Consider the following 26,283-nt stretch of genomic DNA (forward strand, 5'->3'; position numbering starts at 1 on the left):
GAAGAAGGACCTGTCTCGAGCCGGTGATTGTCTTGCCCCAGACTTCCTGTTTCAGAGGGAAATTGTGCAGCACACAAAGGCCACAGAGGCAGTACAGCCTCTTACATAAATAAGTTACATAAATGAGAACCAGTTATGTAAATGTATAAACCAGCAAACATGAATTATAACCATTCACAAATGCCAAGGAGATCACGGCAAGATTCCTCCCACAGTCCCATTTTTTTTCCCCTCTCACATTATTGTAATTGTACCACTTCATTTCACACCAGAATCAGATGTGGTTATCTGTCACATTTATTAGGGAGAGAAGCTCCAAAGGACAAATGATACTTCACACTATTTTCTGAACCATACATTTTACTTTTGGGGGAAATTCCCTAATAAAACCAGATTTGAACTGTATGTGATAAGAAATATAAGCATATTTATGAATTTGTTATACTTTGTGTATAATCATGAACTTATGTATGAAGTATTTACTATTGTACATTTTGCAAGCTGTTGTTAAGGACCGGAATGTATCACAAAAACTCAATATCCACCTACATATGGATATTTATTTAACCACTTAGGGTTTCAAGTCTTAAATGAGTATGTGAGCATCCGTGTGAAGTCATTCTTCTGCTTATCGAAGGGGGGGGTAGTACCATGGTAGGGAGGTTAGCATTAAATTCAAGGTTATGCTTATGAATTAATCCCAATATTCCCCACCTCAAATGATGAGGAGTTGCTCCTGTATCTTGGCCACAATTTGTTTCAGGTGCCATGTGGATGGTACATGAACCTGTTTGCTTCTGTGTCCTGTTGGAACAGAAGCCTCAATTTTTCCTCAGCTAGCTTTTTCCTTGTTCCTTTTAGGGCAATAGATCTACATCTTTTCTGAAGTTACAGGATTTGCTCATTGTGTAGTAAAAACATATGTAACTCAAAGCAGTTTTGAGCCCAACTGCCTGTTCCATATAAAGAAGGATGTTAATTAAACGTTAGCCAATTTCAGGCATAGCATGCTCAGGTTAACATTCCATTTACCAACTTCCTTTATTTTGAAAATCTCATGTAATATATTTCTAAGATCTAACATAGTAACCCAACAGTGAAATGAGAGAAGAGAGCAGGGCCTCTGTATATTATTAGCTGTGTGATTAGAGACAAGTAACCTTCCCTCTCTGGGCCATTGTTTCTAACCATTTGAAAAAAGACTAAAAGTTCTAAGTCACTTCCAGCATTAACACTCTAGTAGCCTATAATTAAATCTGTATTTTCAGCTGAGAGCTTTACACTCGCTGACATCAAGTTTAAAGGAAATATAATCCATTATACAAAACCCAGATTGTCTTTTTTCTTCTGTTGGCAATACTTGGGTTGTAGTGGTATTGTGACCGCCTTATGAAAACTATTCATCCTGGTGTTTTCTCTTTAAAAATGCCAAACATAGGACTTAGCCAGCTGTGGAGCCCCGAATGCGATGTAAAGAGTACGTCTGATACCTTGGGAACCTGTGGGCTTTCTTCCTCGAGGTGGGGGTGGGTTTTAAAGCGGAAAAGCAGCAGTAACTTGCCACCATAGAAAACTGTCTTGCCCTCTGGAGGGAGTCGGCTCAGGTACATGGGTGGGGTTATTTTGTTTCTAAAGTTGACCTAGTCTAGACTTGAGGAGTCACAAAGTCATCAGACTGACTTTGCGCATTCCTAGGCCCTCTGCCTCTACATGTCCATCTGTAACTTGGGCATAAAAAAATGCAGACATGCACCTGACTACTACTCGGGGAGGCTCCCGCCGGCCAGGAAAAGGGAGCGAGTCGCCACTCAGGAAGCCCGGTGTGTCAGGAGAATGTTGGTGATCTGGGCTTTAGTCCCGGGAGGCCAGACGCCTAGCAGAAAAACCGCCCACCAAGCAAGCATCAGAAGAAAAGCCTTGGCAGGTGAGGGTAGTTGTCCCGCGGATTGGCGACAGGGGCGGAGGCCTGGGTTCCAAGAGGCTTTGTTCAATTACTAGCCAGGCCCCAGTTTCGGGAGAAGCCAATTAGATCCCCGCTGGGGGATCATCTGACCTCGCGTTCCTCCCCAGGAGGGGCTTCGCAGGGGGCGGGGCCAGGCGCGAGGCTCCTCCGGGACCGGGGCGCCGGCCGTGCGGGGGAGTCCCGGGCGCTTTAGCGAAGCCCCGCCCCGCCCCGCGCCCGCCAGGCCCCGCCCCCGGGGCTTCCCGGGCGCGCGCCGCCCCGCTGTGTCCGCGCGCCACGCCCCCCAGCTCGCGGGCCGCGTGCGGAGCCGCGCGCCCCGGAGGCTCCGCGACCGTGGCGGCGGGCGGCGGCGGAGGAGCAGCCCTCCGCGGGCCATGTCTTCTCCGGTCGTGGCGAGGAGCTCCCCCGGAGGGAGCCGGGAGATGGCCCCCACGCCGCGGAGCCGGGGCCGGTTCTGGGAAGTGGGCGGCGGCAGCGGCGACCGGCTGGAGCGCGCGGCGGCGGAGTCGGAGCGCTGGGAGCTGCTGCTCCGCCGCGGCGAGCTGCTGGCGCTGGGCGGCCACCTGAAGGGAGCGCTGGAGGCGTACGCGGCGGCGCTGCGCCGCGGGGCCCCGGTCAGGCCCGAGTGCCTCGGCACCTTGGTGGACTGCCTGGTGCTCAACTACCGGCTTCGCCACGGGCTGGGCTGGAGCGCGACCCTCGGAGCGAGCGCGGACCCCGGCGCAGGCGGGCTGCTCAGCTGCCTGGGCTGCCGGGGCTTCCTGAGCGAGCCGGTGACCGTGCCCTGCGGCCACAGCTACTGCCGTCGCTGCCTGCGGAGAGAGCTCCGCGCCCGCTGCCGCCTCTGCCGGGACCGGCTGCCGCCCGCCGCCGCCACAGATGCTGAGGGCACCACCCCGCGGCCGCCGCCTCTGGCCGCCGCCATCGCCGCCTCGGGCTTCAGAACCAGCGTCGTCCTCAACCACCTGGCGGAGAAGTGGTTCCCGGGCCAGCGGGAGCGAGCCCGCGCGGCCGGCCGGCTCGGGGAGCTGCTGCACCAGGGGCGCTACCGGGAGGCCCTGGCCGCCGCCTGCGAGGCGCTTCGAGCAGGTGACCGAGCGGGGATGCGGCGTGGGCCCGGGCGACCCCACCCTCCTTTCCCCGACGGGCTGGCTGCCCGGCGTCTCTGCCTCCCCGAGGCTGCCTGACTCCCGTGCGTGGGGTTTCGGGGTCCTCGAGCGTGTGGGAGGGGGCGGCGCCCCGGGGTGCTTCGGTCACAATGGGGATCGCCTTTGGAACCGACTGTGACGCGGCGCGGGGAGGGGCGCGCAGGCTCGGGGTTCCCTTGGCCGCGGCCCTGCGGTCTGAAGCGAGCGTCCCGAGCGGAGCGGGTGGCCCGGTGGAGGCCGCCGGAGCGCGGGATGGGGTGGAAGTTGGGCGAGCCCGAGCGGCCGCTCGCTTCCTGCCGCGCTCTTTCCGGTAATTGGCCGGCCGGGCCGGGCCCGCCGCCGGCAAACGACAGCCGGGGCGGGGAGAGGATCTCCCCACCGGAGGATAGGCGTGCAACGTTTACCGTCGTCTCGCACGAAAGTCATTGGGGCAGTTGAAGCCGCGGGAGGGCAGAATTGCATAAGCTGGGTGGGGGGGGGGGTTGTGTAACGGGTGACGTCCGGTGGGCGTGGCGGGAGCTCGGCGCCCGCACCCAGCTCCGGGAGGCCCCGCCGGCCACTGGGCTTGGGGCGGGTGTCGGAGCTGCCCGGGGGTGTTAGGTCTTACCTGAAACGTCTGCAACCTTGGTTGCTCTTGATGGTTTACCTGCCTATTTCAAATAATACTTATTTCATAAACACACGCGTGCTTACTTTCCGAGCACTCCTAGTTCTCGGTAAAGAAAAAGAGGTAGTCTCATCGAGTTCTTTGACACGCTTTTGTTTGCTTTTCCACTCTTGATCAAGCTGTGGGGAAAAGCCTTTTAGGTCTTTTGTTTGTTTCTTTGCCTCCAAGAAGCAGCATTGGCTTCTTAACCTAGGTTAGCACTCTTAAGGTGGTTTCAGGCTGCCAAAGGGGACCCTGCCGGACTTACCTAGGTGAAATGAAGACTTCTTTAAGTCAATCGGTGGTTCTCTACCGGAGGTATTTTAGCAGCCCCCCCGCCCCGGGGGACATTATCTAGAGCAATATCTGGTGATAACTGGAGACACCCCTTGTGGGTGTAGTGCTGGTACATGTGGTGGGTAGAGGCTAGGGATGCTAACATCCTACAGCGCACAGGACAGCCTCCCTCACAGTTGTCAGGCCCAAAATGTCAATAGTGTCACTGTTAAACCTTGTGTTAAGTAAGTATATTGCAAGAGTAGTGTCTTTATTGGCATGGAATAATGCTTGAGGGAATTATCCCCGAGAAAACAGACGTCTAAAATATAAACCGGTATTAGGTAAATTTATAAACTGTGTCACCAAAACGATCTTTTTGCAGGTCTTTTATCCTAAGTGCTTAGTCATTTTGAACTAGTGACAATACATTGAGTTATTTAATACCTTTGGAGTTCAAAGCATAAACTTGGCACATGTTCATAGTCTTTCAGTATCTTTATGGGAAGTGTAGGCAGTTATAAAATGGAATAGAATGATAGAAGGAAAGAGAACAACAGTATTTGGAATACAGAATTCTAATACAGACAGCTCTGCCTCTCTGGGTAAATGGAGCATGAGTAAGGAAGCACAAACCATCTAGGCCATGGGCCTCATTTCAACAATGAAGCAGAAGCTAGGGCAGTGAAATGACTTGTCCAAAGTCACACAGCTAGCTGGTTTTAGAGGCAACATCATATTCTCCATTTCTCCTAAATGTTGCACCAGGGCCCATTCTGCCCTTATAGCTCACCCAATGAAAGTGTTTGATATAAATTTCCAGGGAAGTTTCTCTTTCTTTCTTTCCTTTTTTCTTTCTTTCTTTCTTTCTTTCTTTCTTTCTTTCTTTCTTTTTCTCTTTCTTTCTCTTTTTCTTTCCTTCCTTCCTTCCTGTCACTCGTATAAAACAAAGGATGAAACTTATGGACAGCACTATGCAGTATTAATTACTAATTTGACCTGTTAAATTAGACACTTCATAAAAATTCGTATCCTAATCTATAGAACAGTGAGCACATTTACTAATTAAGGTCTGGCATAATATTCTCTAACCAGTAATCTTTTAATTAAGGAAGACTCTGGGCCTTGGGTTGAAGACCTTTTTTTTAACAGGAAAAAAAAAAAAAAAAAAAAGACCTTTTCTCTCCTTTTTCCAATTTGCATGGACTGCCCACGGGGATTTTGCCTATTTAGCTACTTAAGTCTTACTGTGGCAGAACTAGAACTCAAGTCTTTTGACTTTCACCTCATTGGCTTCTTTTCCCTTATTCTCTGAGGTCTTTCAAAAGTCATGAATTCCATATGGAAAAGTGTGTCTGAATGTTACTAATGAAGAAAAATTTTTTTCATCCCTTAAATTTTTAGTGCAAAGTGGGAAGGAAAAAAAAAGAAACCTTAGAGCTAACAAATTGTAGTTGGTCAACTATAGATACCAAGTGTTTAACAATATATGGGGTAAATAAAAATGTTTAGTAGAGTTATATATCTGTATTATTAGGCTTTAGCTTTTCAGAGTCAGCTAGTTTGCTAGATAGGCATTTGAAATGTGTTTATATAATTGTACAGTTCTGTGGTTACTAATGATAGATACTTTTCATTATTGCTGATGAGAAGAAAGACCACTATAATTTCTTCATAGAATTCTTATGATGAAAGAACTAAATACTATTAACTAGAAAAAGATAATCTAGTCTACAGTTAGCCCACACCCGTCCAAATTTATCCCTGTTGACAAGAAAGGCAAGCTTGAAAACCTTTGCCAAAATCAGAAGTTTCCCATTGAGATTACATAAGTTTCTGTTGAATTGAAATATATTTAGATAACATTTAATCTATTGATCTTTTGGTATTAACTCTCAGATGTTTCATAACTTTCTGTCTCTTTAGTATTCAGGAATATTATGTAAAAGTCTTTTTCTACATTGAATCTTTATACATAAGAGCCTATTGAAGTGATCTCACTTTGCTATGCTATTTTCCTTTTATTTTTAATAAATTTGTACACTGGCTTGCCTCTTCCCCGTGTACACCCCTCTCACCCAAAGAACCGTATAAGTAACAGTTTGAACTGATTAAAAGAAAAAATAAAGGTCATAAGGGGGAGAATAGTGTATTTAAAATACTTGTAAATTTTTGTCTTTAAAATTAATTATGTAGTTAATTAATTAAATGCTTACCTATTAAGCATTTAAAAAAATTTTTTATATCATTTGGTCTTCACAAAGAATCCTCAGAAGGAAACTGAGGCATCTAGAAGTGGAGGTGCAGTGTGGCCTAGTGGTTAAAGCTAGCTGACTGCCTCCGTTTGAACCCCAGGGCAACCTTCCACTTACTCTCTGACCTTGGGCCTGTTGTCTAACCCGTCTGTTTTGGTTTCCTTATCTGAAAAAGCGAGAATGGTATCTGAAAGATAGATACCAGTAGTAACAGCTACCTAGGGCTGTTGGGAGAATAAATGCCTAGTAAATAGTAACAAAAATGTTTTTAAAATATGAAAGTTGTGCTACAGCCAGAAGGCGATTTGGCTAAAATTAAAATCTAAACTTTGTAATGTCAAGTCCTATTCTTTTCTGTCTACCACATTAATAATATTACCCGAGTGAGGGCTGAATCTTGATTCTAGCCTGTATATGTGAATTAGTAACATTTTTAGCATACATCGATAAAATACAGATACTGCAAGGCTTTAGTTATAAAAAGAATAGATTATAGGTATCTACTGAATACATTTAAAGAAGATATGAAGGTGTTTAATATCTTAACTAGGTTAATGTGAAGAAGTTTCAATTTATTTTATCAGTAAACTTCTGCGTGTCCTAAGTTACTCTGTAAGACACTTGAAACTGTAAACACTTGGACGTTTATGTGATGTTTCCTAGTTGACAAAATATTTTCATTTCCATTATCTTAACTGATCCTTAGGAAGGCTCATGTGATTTAGGAGGGCAGCTTTCGCATTGCTAATTCACAGACTGAAGATGGGAGCTGCAAGACTTTTCAGTGACTTCTTGAGGCAAGTAAATAACCAAGTTGGAACTGAAAGGTAGAAGCAGTGGATATTGCTTCTAAGACTAAAATTGATATAAAAAATTAGCATATAGGGGCCCCTGGGTGGGTCAGTTGGTTGAACATCTAACTCTTGATTTCAGCTCAGGTCATGATCCCGGGGCCCTGGGATCCAGCCCTGGGTCGGACACCCTTGGGCTCCGCACTTAGTGTGGAGCCTGCTTAAGATTCTCTCTCCCTCTGTCCCTCTCCCTCTTTCAAAAAAAATTAGCATATAAATCAAATCTCAAGTATCCATACTGTCTTTTCAGTAGATACTTACTGAGTACTTAGTACATAAACGGCATTGTTTTAGGTGCTGGAAATATAGAAGTGAACAGAATAAAATATCTGTCCTTACAGAATGTGTATTTTTCTGTGTGTTTCCTTTAAAATTGCAGCAAATTGGTATTTATTGAAAATCACTACAACAGGGGTTTATATTGCTCAATTGACCTCTAACAAACAGAGCCTATAACGTGGTAGATCTTTGATTCATCCTTTCTTTAAGGATGTTACTTTAACTTAAGTTTGAGGATTTTTGCAGTGCCTCAGCATCACTACAAGGATCAGTTAAATGGCATACTCTTATTGATACAGAAGATGGGAAAAGGGGTTATGTAAATATGATATTTTCTGTTTTAAATAATGCCATTTTTTATCTTTTTTGATTCATCAGACAATGAAAAATTTATCAAAACTCCACTGTCTTAGATTTCTAGTTATTTGTACATTAACCTTTGGTATATTCAGAATTGTTTTTCTGTTTAGTGGAATATTTCTAAGAGGCTTAGATATATTCATGTGAAATTTTAAATGAATTTATATAGTATTCTACCACTCACATTGTAGAGATATTTTTCAAAATTGTACTGTGTTTTACTGTACAAGATGAATGACTTAGACTCTAAAATGCAATACGGAAACTTCTGTTCAGATTTCCCCCACTTTGGTAGAATAGGATCAGTCTTTTTTTTTCTTCTCCTCCCTCTCTTTTTTTTTTCTTCACCTTCCTCTCTCTCTCTCATTTTTTAATGTTTATTTATTTTTGAGAGAGAGAGAGCACGAGTCGGGGAGGGGCAGAGAGAGAGGGTCTCACAGAATCTGAAACAGGCCCCAGGCTCTGAGCTGTCAGCACAGAGCCTGACACGGGGCTCGAACTCACCAACCGTGAGATCATGACCTGAACTGAAGTCGGACTCTTAACCGAGTGAGCCACCCAGGCGTCCCTCTTTTTTTTTAACTTACTTATTTTGAGAGAGTGTGTGTGCGCATGCCACGTACATACATTAGGGTTTGGGGCAGAGAGAGAGACAGAATCCCAAGCAGGTTCCATGCTGCCAGTGCAGAGCCAGATGCGGGCTGAACTCCCAGACCAGAGATCATGACCTGAGCCAAGATCAAGGGTCTGGCGCTTAACTGACCGAGCCACCCAGGCGCCCCTCTTCTCCTTTTGTTCAGTCTGCACTACTGATCCCTAAAGATGTTGCTCACTGGCAAAGATCTATTTGGATAAAAGAAAGTACTTTTCCTAATGCCTTGTATCAAGAGCAAATCTCACTGCTATCCAACTTATTTAGAAATGTTTTGTAATACTAACGTTTATTGAGCATTTGTGTGGCAGGCATTGTGTTGTCAACATGCGTGGTCTTACGTAGTCTTCACGACAGTCAGAAGATGTGTCACCAGCATTCTCTAGGTCCTCGAGGAGACTGAGGTTTAAAGAGTAAGATAGACTGTCCAAAGTGGATCTCAACCAGATGTTCTGAATCCAGTGGTTATGATCTTAAGTATGCCAGTTACTATTCCTGGACTTTATTAATCACTCCCTAATAACTTGTCAATTGGCAGCTTTTAGTTTATGATAACAAAGTCCTACCATACTGAACTTGAAAAAGTAATCGAAGCAAAGAAATTTGGCATTTTGGTTAGCTGCTGAAATTGTTGAAATAGCTCAATACAGAAATCCAAGAAAAAAACACTCCGAACAACAAGTAAAAGATTATGAACATGGAATGTTTATTCTTACGCATACACAATCTAAGTAATCAATAAATATATATTGTAAAGGTCAAACTGATTAAAGTTTAAGCACATTAAAATAAATTTTTTTGTATTTTTCTAGGAAACAAAAATACATAGCTTGTGGGAATATAAAATAAGTTTTTATAAAAGGAGGGTTAGCAGAATGTATTGAAAACTTTGCCATTCATCTTTGTAGACCGTGACTAAGGAAATAAGCAGATAATGTAAAGGCATACAGATAGATGTTCATGATAGTACTTTTTATATTAGCAAACATTGGAAGTAAATGCTTAGTTGGACATTTTTAAATTGTGAGCATGGTAGAATACTTTGCGACCATTAAAAATCATGTGAATTTAATGACATTGGCAAAAAAGCAGGTTATAAACTGTATATATGGTAGATTTCATAAAACTATAAAATTACAAATATAATCTACACACAGAGGAGAAATGTATGTTTTATGCCAATACTAGTTATTTCTTTATGATGGGGAGAAAGGTTTTTATTTCTTAATATTGTATATTTTTCAAATTTTTATAAATAAATATTTTATAACTTTTATAATCTGAAACAAAGTTTCTTAAAGATGAACTAAGGAAACAACCCATAGACCCGTTACTGACCATTTACCCCTAAGGATTAGAACAAAGATGAGGAATTGGAACTCCGGAGAAAGTTCCTCAGCCCGTGAAATTCCTCAGATTGCTAAAGACCTGATTTCCTCAGATGTGTAGCAGAATTTTATTTCATTTTCTTAGTTTGCCTGGTGACTCACGATATTACTAGGTCTAAGAGAAAATGGGTGCATGAATTAAGGAGCATAAGGGGACAGATTTTAATGAATTTCCCCTTGTTCAGCAAACATTTAGCAAAGCCAGGATTTGAGAACACAAAGACAGGAAATAATGGAGGGAGCTCAAAAATGGATTTTAAAATGAATGCAGTGGACATAGAGTGAAGGAACATGATCGTACAGTGAAACTTACAAGGTACCAAGCCTGTTGTGTTTTGCATACGTTAACTTGCACTGGAGTAGTCCTGGGAGGTAAATGCTGTTATCTGCATAGAAGTGCAAGCGAGTACCCTGGAGCCGGACTGCCTGAGAGAATCTTGAATCCTCCACTTCTCAGTTTTTGTATCATGGGCCAGGTACTTAAGTTCTGTGCTTGGTTTCCTTATCTATGAGAATGTGGATAATGCTAGACCCAAAGAGGATTGTTCTGAAGGTGTAAGTCATCTAGAGTAGTATACACCAAGTGGTGTTTCTTAAACACAAATGATTTTTTTAAAAAATCCTCAATTTTAGGGGCGCCTGGGTGGCTCAGTCGGTTGAGCGTCCGACTTCAGCTCAGGTCACGATCTCGCGGTCCGTGAGTTCGAGCCCCGCGTAGGGCTCTGGGCTGATGGCTCGGAGCCTGGAGCCTGCTTCCGATTCTGTGTCTCCCTCTCTCTCTGCCCCTCCCCCGTTCATGCTCTGTCTCTCTCTGTCTCAAAAAAAAATAAACGTTAAAAAAAAAAATTAAAAAATCCTCAATTTTATAGCTGAGGAAACAGTACAGAGGTGTTTGGCAGTTTGTCCCAGTCATGCCGAGCAAGTGGAGGAGCCTGGAGTTGAACCCAGGCGGTGTGACCTCAGGGCTGCTGCTCCTGATCCTTGCGATGTGCCAAGTGAAGGCAGGCTCAGGATAAAGCATCTTGAGAAGAGACTGCTGAGCGGAGTCGTGCTGGATGAGAAACCGTTCCCCAGACCATGGGGCAGCAGGGCGGCACTGAAGCAGAGCTGTGACAAGGAGGGACTTCTGTGAGCAAAGGAAGGAGGCATGAAATAGAATGGCACGTGTGGGGCAGGGTGAGCTTAGGTATTACTGGAGCCCAAAGGGGGAGGTTGACCATGCAGGAAGAAAGGCTGAAGGGATGGGCAGATGCCGGGTGTGTAGGGATTGGTCTGTTGTACTAAATACCCATCTGATCTTGTGGATGGTGAGGATATAGTAGGGTAAAACCGGATGGAGGCAGTGAGAGCAGTTAGCAAGCTGTTGCAAAAATCATAGAGATGTGGGTCTGGACCCTTAACAAAAGCTGTTAGCAGTAAGACTGGAAAAGACCAGGGTCAGATTGAAGAATTGAAGGATGTAAAGTTGGCAAAGTCAAGGATTTGCATCAGTGAACTCCCTCTCTCTGAGGTGCTGGAGCAGAGGAGGGGGTCTTAAGGAGGCTACTGGAAGCACCCCAGCTCTGGGTGAGCAGTCCTTTACGGCTCGGGGTTTTAGATGCTTTTGCGTTGACTACTCATTCTTGGACTATTTTGGCACGCTGCTCTCCGTTTTCTGAACTCCAGTTGTGTTTGTCAAATGAGGATTACATGATCCCATTTCACAATAAAATAAACATTTCTAATTAGATTGTAAGCTCTTCAAGGGATAAAATGGGGATAAAACAAAATCTTTTGAACACCTACAGGGTCAAGCTTTGTGCCAGGACTCTTCATTCTTGCCTGATGATGAATCATACTGAGCTTTCACTTTCCATGTGCTTTTGTTCAGAGATAATGGTTTCCAATTATATTACTTTAAGAAACAAAAGACAAAATATTCTAGACATGTCTTTTTTATTTGGGAAGCATGAAATATTTTCCTGAGATACTTAGTTCCAATTCTTAAGCATCAGCTGAAAAAGGCCAATTTCATTGTTGAGACTTACCTGTAGGAAAGCAGTCCTTTAAAAACTAGAGTAAACCAAGGAGCTCTTGGGGAGTTTTATTAGTGGGTTTTTTTTTTCTTTTTAATGAGGCATTATGGGTCTTTATGCCCTTTTCATGATGAAAGCTTTAGTTGGTAAGCATTCATTTTTGAAGGCTTCAAAGATGAATAGCTTTAAAAGAAAAGTCAGATTAATTTTGTCTAGATGCACTGAAAATTAGTTTCTGGCTCAGACTTCAGTTTTACAATCTGTGTACCTACAGTAATTGATTATAGTATCATAGGTGAACCAGCTAACCAAAATTCTGAATACTACTTTGGTTTCTCAGGTAAAGATGTAGAGGGTAGTAGTGAAATTATCGACAAAGCTTTTTTCCTCAGAAATACTTGAAATTAAATCTGTTTTGGGATGATCCAATACCAGTTTTTGCAAATGGCAGGAATTCAAATTTTGACCTCTTAAATTCTCACCCCATTTCCTCCGGAATCAGGGCCATTGTATACCCTCATAAGTTTGAGCCTTGGTTGGTCTTTGTTACTAGTTTGAGCCTAAGACAGTCTTGGTCAGTCCTTGTACAGTGTGAACTAGTTACATATATGGTTGTTTATAAGTAAGGACTTAGAATTTAAGGTATAAAAAATTAAGATTTATCCTAGCATAAGGTTTATCTTTGAAAGATAAATCTTTAAACATCTAAGACCTGTTTTTCAAATTTGTATAGAATGCCCTATTTTAAGAAAACATTCATTTTCTTTAAGGTGATTATTCATATTAGAAAATATTTCCAGTTCTTAAAAACCATCATTCCCTGTGCTCACATTATCTACTTAATAGTCATGTGATGAAACTTCTAGATAAAACTCACCATGTAAGTGGGTTGCACCTGTATTGTACTTTTGTGGTTATTGGCTGGAATCACTAAGTCAGTTCTTAATCTGGTATGTATTTTGTAGATTATACAATAATATTTTTAAAATAAACCTTTATAAAATGTGTGTTTCAGAGCCCAGCGATGTGACTCTCAAAATTTACCGAGCGGAATCATATGCTGGTCTCCAAGAGTTTAAAGCAGCCATAGAAGATTTAAATGCAGTTCTCTTGGAACTGCCAAATTGGCCTGAGGTAAAGTTACTGTTTCACATTTGCATACGTTTCAAGTTTAACCTGTAGGCAGCATGCATTAAGTTATGGTTATAAGTTTTAACAGAATAGATTGATTGACTCTTAAAGTATACGGAGCTCTAGAAATCTAGGGTTAATATTTTGAGTGGATGGCTATCTAACAATTTTTTTAATTATAAGAGACCTCTATTTCCTAACTAAAGAACAGCCTGAATTCAGGCACAGAGGGAAAAATAAAATAAAATAAGAGATCTTATTATACAGAATTTCGTCACGTAAAACTGGTCACGTTGTAAAGGTGGAGCCAAACTGAAAACTGATGAAGGAAGTTTATTGATGGAAAGAGAAGAGGTTCTTCAGGCTGTAAATTGAGGCATAACGATGGGGATCTGATTAGGCAGTGATTTAATGCAGTAAATGGGAACAATGGAGGTTGCCTTGCCCATATGGTTTTAAAAAAGACTTGAGGCAAGTATATTATAAGTAATCAGTTTACTAATTCTCCTTTGTATTAAATTGCCAAGGCAAATCAGTTCATGTCTCATATATGTCCTTTAAGCCAGAAGTTACTATTTTATATGAATTTCTTCCCGTTCAAAACCATGCTTTTGAGGACACAATAGTAAGGATGTTGTAAAAATTATAAATTAATAAGGAAACTGATACAGAATCCCATGATGCCCAAGGCAAATATATATTAACAGGGAAATAATCTGTATGCACAACTTTAAAACTGTTAAAAAAAAAAAAAAAAACAGAATCTCTAGATTTATTACTGAAGTGATATAATTAGAAATTTGATTTTGAAGTCATTTTCCCAGAAGTGCTTCTCCAGGGAAGTGTGTAAATATACCTTTGAAATGCTTCGGACTCTCAGAGTCATTCAGAGTTTCAAAATGCACATTTCCAAGCAGACCATTTTTATTTTCCTTGATATTTCCAAGAAATAATTCTTAGATTTCTAAGAAATAATTCTGTTAGTAAAGGTTGTGTATGTGTGCTTTCATTGAAGGTCTACTTCAGGAAAGGAAAAGTACTCCATGATGCTGGTTTTTTAGGTGATGCCTTACAACTCTTTCTTCAATGCTTAGCCCTTGATGAAGATTTTGCACCTGCAAAGCTAGAAGTAGAAAAGGTAACTGGTTTACCAACTATAATAGTTCAAAGCACGTCTAAGACATAGGTCTTTTTAAAAATGCTTTTTTGGAATCTTGGGAAAGAGCATAAGGAGTCCATGAGTCAACTTTAGTAGCAGTTTGACAAGTGGTTTTAAGGTTCATATACTTAGTATATTGAGTTTTTACTGAAATCAAAATATTTCATTCACAGATATTTAAAAGCATTATTTTTGCTTAAATTTGGTGTTTTTAATAGTTTGTTTGCAGCCAGACTAACCATCCTTAATTAAATATTGTTATCATGATATATCTGCTCAGAAATTTTTTTTTAATTGAAACAAAATGGGTATATAACATATATAAGTTTCAGTGTACAGCATTATAATCCAACATTAGTATACACTACAAAGAGATCACCACTAAAAGTCTATTTACCATTCATCACCATACAGTGCCTCCTTCCCTCATTTTATCCAGATCCCTTCCTCTGTGGTAACCACCAATCTGTTCTCCATATGTGGAAATTTGTTTTTGTTTTGTTTTGTGTGTTCATGTCTATCTGTTTTTTGTTTTTTGTTTTTTTAAGATTCCACATTTGAGTGAAGTCATACAATGTTTGCATTTCTCCATCTGACTTATTTCACTTACCATAATACCTTCATGGTCCATTGATGTCACAAATGGCAAGATATCATTTTTTTTTGGCTAAGTGGTAGTCCATCGCATATGTGTACTGTATCTTCATTCATCTATTAATGGACATTTAAGTTGTTTCCGTTTCTCAGCTATTGTAAATAATGCTACATGTACATAGGAACGCATAACAATGTACATAGGAATGCAAATCTTTTCAAATCAGTGTTTTTGCATTCTAAAGATACATACCCAGAAGTAGAATAGCTGCATGATGTGGTATTCTGTTCTTAATTTGTCAAGGAATCTCCATACTGTTTTCCATAGTGGCTTTACCACCAACAGTTCACTTTTCTTTACATCCTCTCTAACCCTTGTTATTTCATGTCTTTTTGATAGTAGCCATTCTAACCATTGTGAGATGATACCTCATTGTGGTTTTGATTTATATCTCCCTGATTAGTGATACTGAGCACCTTTTTATGTTCCTGTTGGCCATCTGTATGTCTTTGGAAAAATGTCTATTCAGATCCTCTGCCCATTTTCTAATTAGGTTTTTTTGTTGTTGAGTTGTAGAAGTTCTTTATATATCTTGGATATTAATCCCTTGTCAGATACATGATTTGCAAAAATCTCCCATTCGGTAGGTTGCCTTTTTATTTTGATGATTCCTTATACTGTGCAGAAGCTCTTTAAAGTTTGATGCAATCCCATTTGTTTATTATTGCTCTTTTTCTTGCTTTTGGAGTCAGATCCACAAAAATACTGCTAAAACCCGTGTTGAGGAGTTAACCATCTATGTTTTCTTTTAGGAATTTGTGATTTCAGGTCTTAAATTCACATTTTTAATCCATTTTGAGTTAATTTCTATGTATGGTGAAAGATACTGGTCTAGTTTCGTTCTTTTGCCTGTGTCTATCCAGCTTTCCCAGCACCATTTATTAAAGAGACTCATTCATTCTCCATTGCATGTTCTTGGCTCCTTTGTTGTAAATTAATTGTCCGTATATGTATGGGTTTGATTCATTTCTGGTCCATCAGTGTGTGTGTGTGTCCGTTTTTATGCCGCCATTGTACTGTTTTGAATACAGTACTGTATTCAGTACTGTAGTTTTGTCTTATAGTTTGAAATCAGGGAGCATGCTCCAGCATTTTTCTCCTTTCTTAAGATTGCTTTGGCTATTTGGGATCTTCTGTGGTTTTCTACAATTTTAGGATTACTTGGTCTAATTGGATGGAAAAATGCCATTGGGATTTTGATAGGGATTACAATGAATCTGTAGATTGCTTTGGGGAGTATGGATATTTTAATAATATTATTCTTCCAATCCATGATCATGGTATATCTTCCCATTTATTTGTTTCTTTCTTTTATCAGGGTCTTAGAGTGTATAGATCTTTCACCTCCTTGGTTAAGTTTATTCCCCAGTATTTTATTTTTGATGCAATTGTAAATTGGATTATTTTCTTATTTTCTCTTTCTGATAAATCCTAATTAATTTATAGAAATGCCACAAATTTCTGTATGTTGGTTTTGTATCTTGCTAAGTTACTGAATTCTTTTATTAGTTCTAACAGGTCTTTTGTGGAATCTTTAGTTTTTTGTATGTAGTACCATATCATCTACAAATAGTGACATTTTCTTTCTTTCCAATTTGGATGCCTTTTATTTCTTTTTCTTGCCTAATTGCTGTGACTAGGATTTCCAGTACTATGATCAGTAAAGTGTTGAGAATGGGCATCCTTATCTTATTCCTGATCATAGAGGAAATGCTCTCAGGTTTTTGCCACTGAGTATGATGCTAGCTACAGGTCTGTCATATGTGGCCTCTTTATGTTTAAGTGCATTCCCTCCGTATCTACTTTAACAGTTTTTGTCATACATGGATGTTGACTTTTGTCAAACCCATATCTAATGAGATTATCATATGATTTTTATCCTGTTTTGTTAATGTGGTGTATCATGTTGATTGGATTGATTGGTTGTTTCATCATCCCTGCATCCCTGGAATAAATCCCATTTGATCATCATGCATGAACCTTTTACTGTATTGTTGAATTCAGTTAAATAATATTTTGTTGAGGATTTTTGCATTAATTTTAATCACTGATAATGGCCTGTAATTTTCTTTTTCTGTGGTGTTCTTGTCAGCTTGGTGGCATCATAAAATTATTTTGGAAGTGTTCCTTCTTCAAGTTTTTAGAAGAGTTGAGAAGGATAAGTATTAAATCTTCTTTAAATGTTTAGTAGAATTCACCAGTAAGCCATCTGGTCCTAGACTTTTGTTTGTTGGGAGGTTCTGATTACTGATTCCATCTTCTTACTAGTGATTGATCTATTCAAATTTTCTGTTTCTTCATGACTCAGTCTTGGAGGAGTGTATATGTCTAAAAAGTTATTCATTTCTTCTAGGTTGTCCAATTTGTTGGCATATAATTGTTTGTAGTAGTGTCTTATAATTTGGTGTGTCATTTGTAACGTCTCATTTCTCATTTTGTTGATCTGAGCCCTCTTTTTTTGGATTTGACAGTTTTGTTTTTTTTTTTTACTATTTTTTATTCTAGTAAAATTGACATGCAGTTATATTAGTTTCATGTGTACACTATAGTGATTTAACAATTCTGTACATTATTTAGAGCTCATCATGATAATGTATTCTTAACCCCTTTATCTGTTTCACCTCCACCCCACCAACCTCCCCTCTGGCAATCCCCAGTTCTGTATATTTAAGAATCTCTGTTTTGTTTCTTTTTTTCTTTGTTCATTTGTTTTGTTTCTTAAATTCCACGTATGAGTGAAATCATATGGTATTTGTCTTTCTGTGACTGATTTATTTCCCTTAGCATTATAACTTGTAGATCCATGTTGTTGCAAATGGCACGATATCATTCTTTTTTATGGCCAAGTGATATTCCATTATATATGTGTGTGTATACACACATCTTTATCCACTCATCTGTTGTTTCCATAGCTTGCCTATTACGAATACTGCAGTAAACATAGGGGTGCATCTGTCTTTTCAAATTACTGTTTTCATTTTGGGTAAATAACCAGTAGTGGAATTACTAGATCATATGGTATTTCTATTTTAATTTTTTGAGTGACCTACACAGTTTTCACAGTAGTTGCGCCGGCTTGTATTCCTACCAACAATGCCTAAGGGTTCTTTTTTTCTCCACATCCTTGCCAACACCTGTTATTTGTTGTGTTTTTTATTTAGCCATTTGACAGGTGTGAGGCAATATCTGATTATGGTTTTGATTTTCATTTCCCTGATGATTAGTGATGTTGAGCATCTTTTCTTGTATCTGTTGGCCAGGTTTATGTCTTCTTTGGAAAAATGTCTATTCATGTACTTGCTCATTTTTAATTGGATTACTTTTTAGGGGGTGGTGAACTGTAGAAATTCTTTATATGTTTTGGATATTAACCCCTTATTGGATATGTTATTTGCAAATATCTTCTCTCATTCAGGAGGTTGTCTTTTTGTTTTGTTGATGGCTTCCTTCGCTGTGCAGAAGCTTCTTATTTAGATGTAGTTTCAATAGTTTATTTTTGCTTGTGTTTCCCTTACCTCAGGAGACATATCTAGAAAAATGTTGCTATGACCAGTGTCAGAGATGTTATTGCCTGTGCTGTCTTCTAGGATTTTTATGGCTTCAGGTCTCACATTTAGGTCTTGAATCCATTTGGAATTTATTTTTGTGTATGGTGTAAGAAAGTGGTCCAGTTTTCCCAACACCATTTGTTGAAGAGACTGTCTTTTTTCCAACTGGATATTCTTTCCTGCTTTGTCGAAGATTAATTGACCAAGTAATCATGTATTTATTTTTGAGTATTCTATTGTGCTCCATTAATCTGTTGTCTGTTTTTGTGCCAGTACCATACTGCTTTGATTACTACAGCTTTGTAATAGATCTTGAAGTCTGGAATTGTGATTCCTCTAGCTTGCTTTTCTTTTTCAAAATTGCTTTGGCTGTTCGAGGTCTTTTGTGGTTGCTTACAAATTTTTGAATTGTTTGTCCCAGTTCTGTGAAAATAGCTGTTGGTATTTTGATAAGGATTGTATTAAATCTGTAGATTGCTTTGAGTAGTATAGACATTTTAACAATACTTGTTCGTCAGCCTATGAGCATGGAATGTCTTTCCATTTGTTTGTGTTGTCTTCAGTTTCTTTCCTCCATGTTTTATAGTTTATAGAGTACAGGTCTTTCACCTCTTTGGTTAGGTTTATCCCTGGTATCTTATTATTTTAATAAGATTATCAATTATCAATAAATAATTTATTTGTAAGTGGGATTGTTTTCCTGATTTCTTTCTGCTGCTTATTAGTATATAGAAGTGCAACAGATTTCTGCACATTGATTTTGTATCCTATGACTCTACTGAATTCATTTGTCTGTTCTAGTAGTTTTTTGGTGGAGTCTTTAGGGTTTTCTATACAGAGTATCATGTCATCTGCAAATAGTGAAAGTTTTACTTCTTCCTTACCAATTTGGATACTTTTTATTCCTTTTTCTTGTCGGTTACATGGCTAGGAATTCCAATACTATGTCAAAAGTGTTGAGAGTGGATATCCTTGCCTATCCCCTGACCTTAGGGGAAAAGCTCTCAATTTTTCATTACTGAGTATGTTGTTAGCTCTGGTTTCATATATGGTCTTTATTATGTTGAAGTATATTTCCTCTAAACCTACTTTTTTGAGGGTTTTTCATCATGAATGGATGTTATACCTTGTCAATTGTTTTTACTGCTTCTATTGAAATGATTCTGTGGCTTTTATCCTTTCTCTTATTGATGTGATGTATCACGTTGATTGATTTGTGAATATTGAACCACCCTTGTATCCCAGGAATAAATCCCACATGATTGTGATGAATGATTTTTTTTAATGTACTATTGGATTCTGTTTGCTAATATTTTATTGAGGATTTGTGCATCTGTATTCATCAGAGATATTTGCCTATAGTTTTCTTTTTTTGTATTGTCTTCATCTGGTTTTGGTATCAGAATAATGTTGGCCTCATAGAATGAATTTGGAATCTTTCTTTCCTTTTGATTTTTTGGAATAGTTTGAGAATAGACGTTAACTCTTATTTAAATATTTGGTTAGAATTCCTCTATGTAGCCATCTGCTCCTGGACTTTTGTTTGTTGGGACGTTTTTGTTTACTAATTCAATTTTTTTAAACAACCTTATACAATGTTTTATTTATTTTTAAAAGTTGATTTATTTTCAGAGAACGTGCACACGTAGGGGAGAGAGAGGGAGAGAGAATTCCAAGCAGGCTCTGCACTGATAGATGTGGGGCTCTAACTCAGGAACCATGAGATCATGACCTGAACCAAAATCAGGAGTTGGACACTTAACTAACTGAGCCCCCCAGGCACTCCTACTGATTTAATTTCATTGCCAGGAATTGGGCTGTCCAAATTTTCTATTTCTTTCTAAGTCAAGAGCCCTCTTTTTTTTTTTTTTTTTTTTTTTTTTTTGGTCTAGCTAAACATTTGTCCATCTTATTTATTTGTTCAAAGACCAGCTCTTAATTTTTTGACCTTCCCTCTTTTTGTCTCTATTTCATTTATTTCTGCTATGATCTTTATTATTTCCTTTCTTCTATGACTTTGGGCTTTGTTCCTCTTTTTTAGCTTCTTTAGATATAAAATTAGATTGTTTATTTGAGATTTTTCTTGTTTCTTGAGGTATACTTCTTAGAACATCTTTTCCTGCATCCCAAAGATTTCAGTACGTTGTATTTCTATTTTCATTTGTCTCTAGCTGTTTTTTTTTTATTTGATTTCTTTGATGAGTAATTTGTTGTTTAGTAGCATGATGTTTAATCTCCACATTTTGGGTTGTTTTTATTCAGTTTTATTTCCCCCTTGTAATGGCTACTTTAATACCATTGTGGTTCTAGAAGATGCTTGATAGGATTTCAGTATTCTTGAATTTGAGACTTGTTTCAACATGATCTGTTCTGCGGAATGTTTCATGTGCTCTTGAGAAGAATGTGTATTCTGCTGCTTTGGGATGCAACGTTCTGTATATACCTGTTAAGTCCATCTGGTCTAATGTGTCATTTGAGACCAATCGTTCCTTATTAGTTTTCTATCAGGATGATCTATCCATTGATGTAAATGGGGTGTTAAAGTTCCTCATTATTATTGCTGTCAGTTTCTCCCTTTAGGTTCATTTTATTTGCTGCATATTTTGGTATTCCTGTGTTGCATGTACATATGCTTATAAATGTTTCCTTGTTGAATCTTGTTTATTATTATGTGCTGCCCTTCTTTTAAAGTCTTCGTTTTAAAGTCTCTTGTCTGCTATGAGTACAGCGTGTAACTTTCTTTTCATTTCCATGTGCCTGAACGTCTATCCTTTCACTTTCACAATGTGTGTATCCTGAAGTAAGTGTCTCGTAGGCAGCATGTAGATGGATCTGGGTTTTTTATCTGTTTAGCCACCCTTTGTCTTTAGATTAGAAAGTATAGTCTGTTTTCACTTAAATATTGATAGTTATGTGCCTGTTGCCATTTTGTTAATTATTGTTTGCCTGTTTTCATCATTCCTCTCTCTTCTCCTTTTTCTCTCCTCGTAGTTTGATGATTTCCTTTAGTGTATGCTTCGATTCTTTTCTCATTTTCTTTTGCATATTTACTGTCAGTTTTTGTGTGGTCACTGTAAGGCTCACACATAACTTACTTTGTAATGGTCTGTTTTGAGTTGATGGCAACTTAAGTTTGAACACATTCCAAAACTACATTTTTCTCCCCCTTCACCTTTTATATTTTTGATGTCACCTTATACATCTCTTTATTTTAGACATCTCTTAACCAATTATTGTAATTTCAGTTAATTTTACTATTTGTCTTTTAACCTTCATATTTGCTTTATTTATAAGTGATTGCTCTACTCACCTTTACTGTATATTTATGTTTCCCCCTGAGATTTTTCCTTTGATATGTTTTCTTGTTAATATTAGTGCCACTTCTCTTCAGTTTAGAGAAGTCCCTTTAACATGTCTTGTAGGGCCAGTTTAGTGGTGATGAATTCCATTAGCTTTTGCTTGTCTGGAACACTCTTAATCTTTTTTTTTTTTTTTTTTTTTTTTTTTTTTTCCTAATTCTGAATGATAATCTTTCTGGGTAGAGAACTCTTGGTGGACGTTTTTTCCTTTCAGCATTTTGAATATGTCATGCCATTTTCCTTCTGGCCTGCAAAGGTTCTGGTAATAAATCTGCTAATGGCCATATGGGTTTCCCTTTTGTGTAATAAGTTTTTTCTTTTGCTGCTCTTAGGATTCTCTCTTTAAACTGTCCCGTTTGAGCTATAATGTGTCTTGGTTTGGATCTCTTTAGGTTCATCTGATTTGCAACTCTGTGCTTCCTGAATCTGGAAATTCTGTTTTCTTCCCCAGGTTAGAGAAGTTTTCAGCCATTACTTCTTCAAATAAGTTTTCCTACTCTTTCTTTTCTCACTTTGGGACTCCTATTCAGGAATTTTTGTTGACTTGCTTTTTTCATTTAATTTCCAGTCTAAGTTTTGCTTGTTTTCCATGGTTGCCCGTAGTATTGCCCCGGTTCGTTCTTCCTTAATTTTTTCAGTAATCCATCCATCACTTTCCAGAGTTTGTTTTGTGGTGTGTTAGTTGGTGTTAAGAAAAAAGGGAGGAGGTTCGCTGACTAAATGACTTTGGGAAACATTGGGTTAAACCAGGTTAAACAGGTTTGTTCAGAAATTCTCACAGTTTTTGCTGTACTAATATGACGGTAGCATTCAACTTTTGTCAAACTTATTTAGAGTATCTGGAAAGACTAGAGTCTTTGGAAAGTGTTTTTGGAAAATCTACCCTGATACAATTGCAGTGCCCAATCACGATGTTCTCCTCAATATCTTTAAAACATGCCGTGTTATTTATCACCTCTATAGTGTTTTTTACATTGTGGCTTTATTTAGAATCACCTTAGGGGCATGGTAAGTATAAAGATTCCTGGACTTCACCACAGACCTTTGGAATTAGAATCTCTGGAATTCCGGCATAGTTTTACAAACACCTAGGAAAATTCTTGTGCACTTTGAAGTATGAGAATGTTGAAAATTTTCTCAGGTCCTGGATCCCTCATACATACAGCTAACCTCTGCATATCTTCTCTGAGGCTTGCTTGCATATACCTTCCAGCCCATCGATTTAACAAAAAATTGTTTACTCTCATGTGTTTTCCAACTGTTTTATATTTGTTAGTGGTATCTCCCTGGGGACACTGCAGACCTTTTTAAGGGCTTATAATTTTGCATCTTCTATGCTACTAGATATCCTTATATTTCTGTAAACGTTTGTTGTTTAATAAGGTCAGGTAAATGCAAAACAAGTGATACTTTGAAATACTTGGTTTTCTCGAAGTACGCTTTTTGTAAATTGTGGTTTGATTTACATATAATAAACTGCATGGATTTTACAGTCTGGTGAGTTTTGAGAAATTAAACATCCATGTAACAGCACGATATAGACTATTGTCACCGTGCTGGAAAGTCCAGTCATCCCCTTTTCAGCAAATCGCCTCTATCCCTGCTCCCAGAGACAACTACTGTTTAGATCTTTATTACCACAGAGTAGTTTTGCCTATTTTAGAACTTCGTACAAGTGAAACCACACAGTGTGTGCTCTTTTGTGGCTGGCTTTTTTTGCAGAACATCATAGTTTTGGGATCTATCCAGCAATTTTTTCTTGTTCACTAAGTATTCCATCGTAGGAACATACCACAATTTGTGGTATTCACAGTTAATAGTGATTTTCATTTGGATTGTTACCAGCTGCTGCTATGAATTAACATTCTTGAACAAGTCGTTTTGTGAACATAAGTTTTTATATCTCTTTGGTAAATACTTAGTGGAGTTGCTGGGTTCTAGAGTAGTTGAGTGTTTAATGCATTTTTTTAAGCCAGGAGAAAAGTAAAAACATACAAATTTTAAAGGGAATATTGTTTGTTCATTAAAGGGGATATTGCCTGAGCTCCTACCAGATAAGCACTTTTATGTACATTGAATATATCTCCTATTTATTTACCTCATAGCAATGATTCAGGAGTAATCTGATTTTTGTGAGTTTGAGAGGTAATGCAACTGAAAAACTAAAACATCCACATGTAGACTTTAAGAAATGCTCTGCTGTTCATTTAATATAGTTTATTCGACAATAACAATCATTTGGGTCCTACTCATTTCCTTCTAGCCAGGTTCTTCCCTCGCTTAACCTACCATGGTTTTGTTTAAGATGTATTCCCGATAGCAGCACCCAGAAATTCTGATGGGACAGCTGCCTCCCAGGTTAACTCACAGCTGTTAAGGGACAGCTGCCATATGGTGCTCCCAACCGAGAGAGCTGGGCAATGGTGGCTACCCGTGTAGGTTACTCAGTGAGAAGCTAAATTCAGGGTAAATAAGTGGAATTTTAAGAGTTTTGTAATTAGAATTACAAGTTCTTTAATTCACTTAAACACTCTAAGTCCAGTCTTAAAGTATACTTTGGGGTGAACTGTGAACTTGCTAGGCTGGGACTCACTAATGTTGAGAGGTAAATATTTTCTACTTCTCTTGAGATCTCTTCTTTTTACAGGGCACCTGGGTGGCTCAGTCGGTTAAGTGTCTGACTCTTGGTTTCAGCTCAGGTCACGATCTCATGGTTCATGAGTTCAAGCTTGTGCTGGGCTCTGCTCTGACAGCGCAGAGGCTGCTTGGGATTCTCTCTCTCCCTCTGTCTGCCCCTCCCATAGTCCTTCTCTCTCTCTCATTCAAAAATCTCTTTATAATCCTCCATTAAAAAGTCAGTTTTAATATTGGGTAACTTCTCGGCTGGTAGTCTAGCCACTCCAATGCTTTTCTTTTGAATTATTTCTTTGACGTGATCTGACCCCATTCAGGCACACCTTGGCTTTACAAGCCTTTTGAATGGTTTGGCATTTCTGTTTATTGCTTAATCTCTTCCTCCTCTGCTCATTAAAAACAATGTCTGCTGTGAATTTTCTAAAATTTCTTAGATAGCTTTATATTAAATTATCCCTAATCATACATTTTCCATTACCTTTACATTTCTCTTACAGATTTTATGTGATTTATTGTCACCTGAAAACTTAAAAGAAGGCCTGAAGGACTCTTCCTGGAGTTCATTGCCATGTATTAAAAACAAACCTTTTGGTTTTCCTGTAGTAATGGAAGAGTCTCACTCTGCCACAGAGCTTAGCCCAGAGCAGGTAAGGGGTGAGAAAAGATTTTCATGGGTTGAGTGCATCTGTTTTTTTACAGGTTAAGATTTTCACTTTCTGGGTTTCAAGAAATAGAATCTATTAAGCATGATCTGAATTAGATTTTTTTGTCTGTAGCCTTTTATTTTACACTAAACTTTTATGTAAAATATGTGTTCATTAACCACAATTTTAGGTCACCTGAATATCAGAAAACTTTAGTCTCATGGGGAATGTAGAACATGGTATTTATTTTAGTTTCTTCAGGGTTGTAACAACTATATTAGCATAACTGCATCGACCTCATTATAACATGTCAGCTTGATGTCTAAGGCTATATTATAATTACTAGTAAAATGATTTATTTATCAGGGTTTTAGAATTAAAAGTTGGTGCTTTTAAATGAATGGTAAAAACATTCTGAGACAGTGGAATTTCATTTCAGTTTGGTTCGTGGTGAGAGCCGCAATACAGTTACCCTTGTTTATTGTACTTTTGTAGAACCAAGAAATACCAGAGGTCACTTCAGAGCTTATCAAAGGAAGCTTAAACCGTACATGGTCAGCACAGGCTATAAATTCAACAGAAATGCCTGCCAGAGAGGACTGTTTAAAAAGAGTGTCCTCGGAACCTCTACTCTCTGTTCAAGAAAAAGGTGCTCTGCTGAAAAGAAAGTTGTCTCTTTTAGACCAGGATGTGATTGTAGATGAAGACGGAAGAAATAAGCTTAAAAAACAAGGAGGTAAAAATGTCACTACACTCATTTAGAACACATCTATTTATTTAGAATGGTCTTTAAACTTTTTCCTAAAGATGATAACCCTCTTTGTTTTAATAGAAACTCGCAATGAAGTCTGTACGTTTTCATTAACTTACGGTGACATCCCAGAAGAATTAATAGATGTTGCAGATTTTGAGTGTTCTCTCTGCATGAGGTAAGTGTATAAAATTTTATAAAGATGCATATTTTATATTACCAAATAAAATACAAAGTACATAAAGGTAATCTACTCTAAAGTGACAGAATACTGGACTAAAAATCAAAAGATATGAATTTTAGTTCTCGGCTTACCTTTCACAACTTGGGCAGGTAATCTCTGAACGTTATTTGGATTTTCGTTACTTACACAGTGGGGTATTTCCATAGCCTATATTGCAGGCGTTGTAAGAATCTAATGACTTACATATTGTAAAGGACTATAAAAGTTATACATATTATTGAAACTTAGACACATACATGGTTTTAGATTTGGGTAAAAATGCTAACGTGTTGTATATATAGGATTCTGTCTTGTTTTAACTATAAAGTCCTTATTAAGTAAAGTT

At 38.8% G+C, this 26,283-nt stretch overlaps 1 protein-coding gene across 2 annotated transcripts in view; it reads left to right on the forward strand.

The window, feature by feature from the left end:
* The first annotated feature begins 2,248 nt into the window (after positions 1-2,248).
* LONRF1 (LON peptidase N-terminal domain and ring finger 1) overlaps positions 2,249-26,283 on the forward strand; it is a 37,724-nt gene continuing 13,689 nt past the window's right edge. The window contains exons 1-6 of one of the 2 annotated variants that reach the window (XM_042934411.1): positions 2,249-3,052; positions 12,849-12,967; positions 13,980-14,102; positions 24,817-24,966; positions 25,459-25,699; positions 25,796-25,892. In XM_042934411.1, coding sequence (XP_042790345.1) covers positions 2,338-3,052; positions 12,849-12,967; positions 13,980-14,102; positions 24,817-24,966; positions 25,459-25,699; positions 25,796-25,892 — 1,445 coding nt within the window. In that variant the 5' untranslated portion in view covers positions 2,249-2,337. The remainder of the gene's footprint in view (positions 3,053-12,848; positions 12,968-13,979; positions 14,103-24,816; positions 24,967-25,458; positions 25,700-25,795; positions 25,893-26,283) is intronic. The other variant, XM_042934410.1, reaches the window with a different exon arrangement.

The sequence above is a fragment of the Panthera leo genome, chromosome B1 (assembly GCF_018350215.1).
Source record: "Panthera leo isolate Ple1 chromosome B1, P.leo_Ple1_pat1.1, whole genome shotgun sequence".
Classification (NCBI taxonomy): domain Eukaryota; kingdom Metazoa; phylum Chordata; class Mammalia; order Carnivora; family Felidae; genus Panthera; species Panthera leo.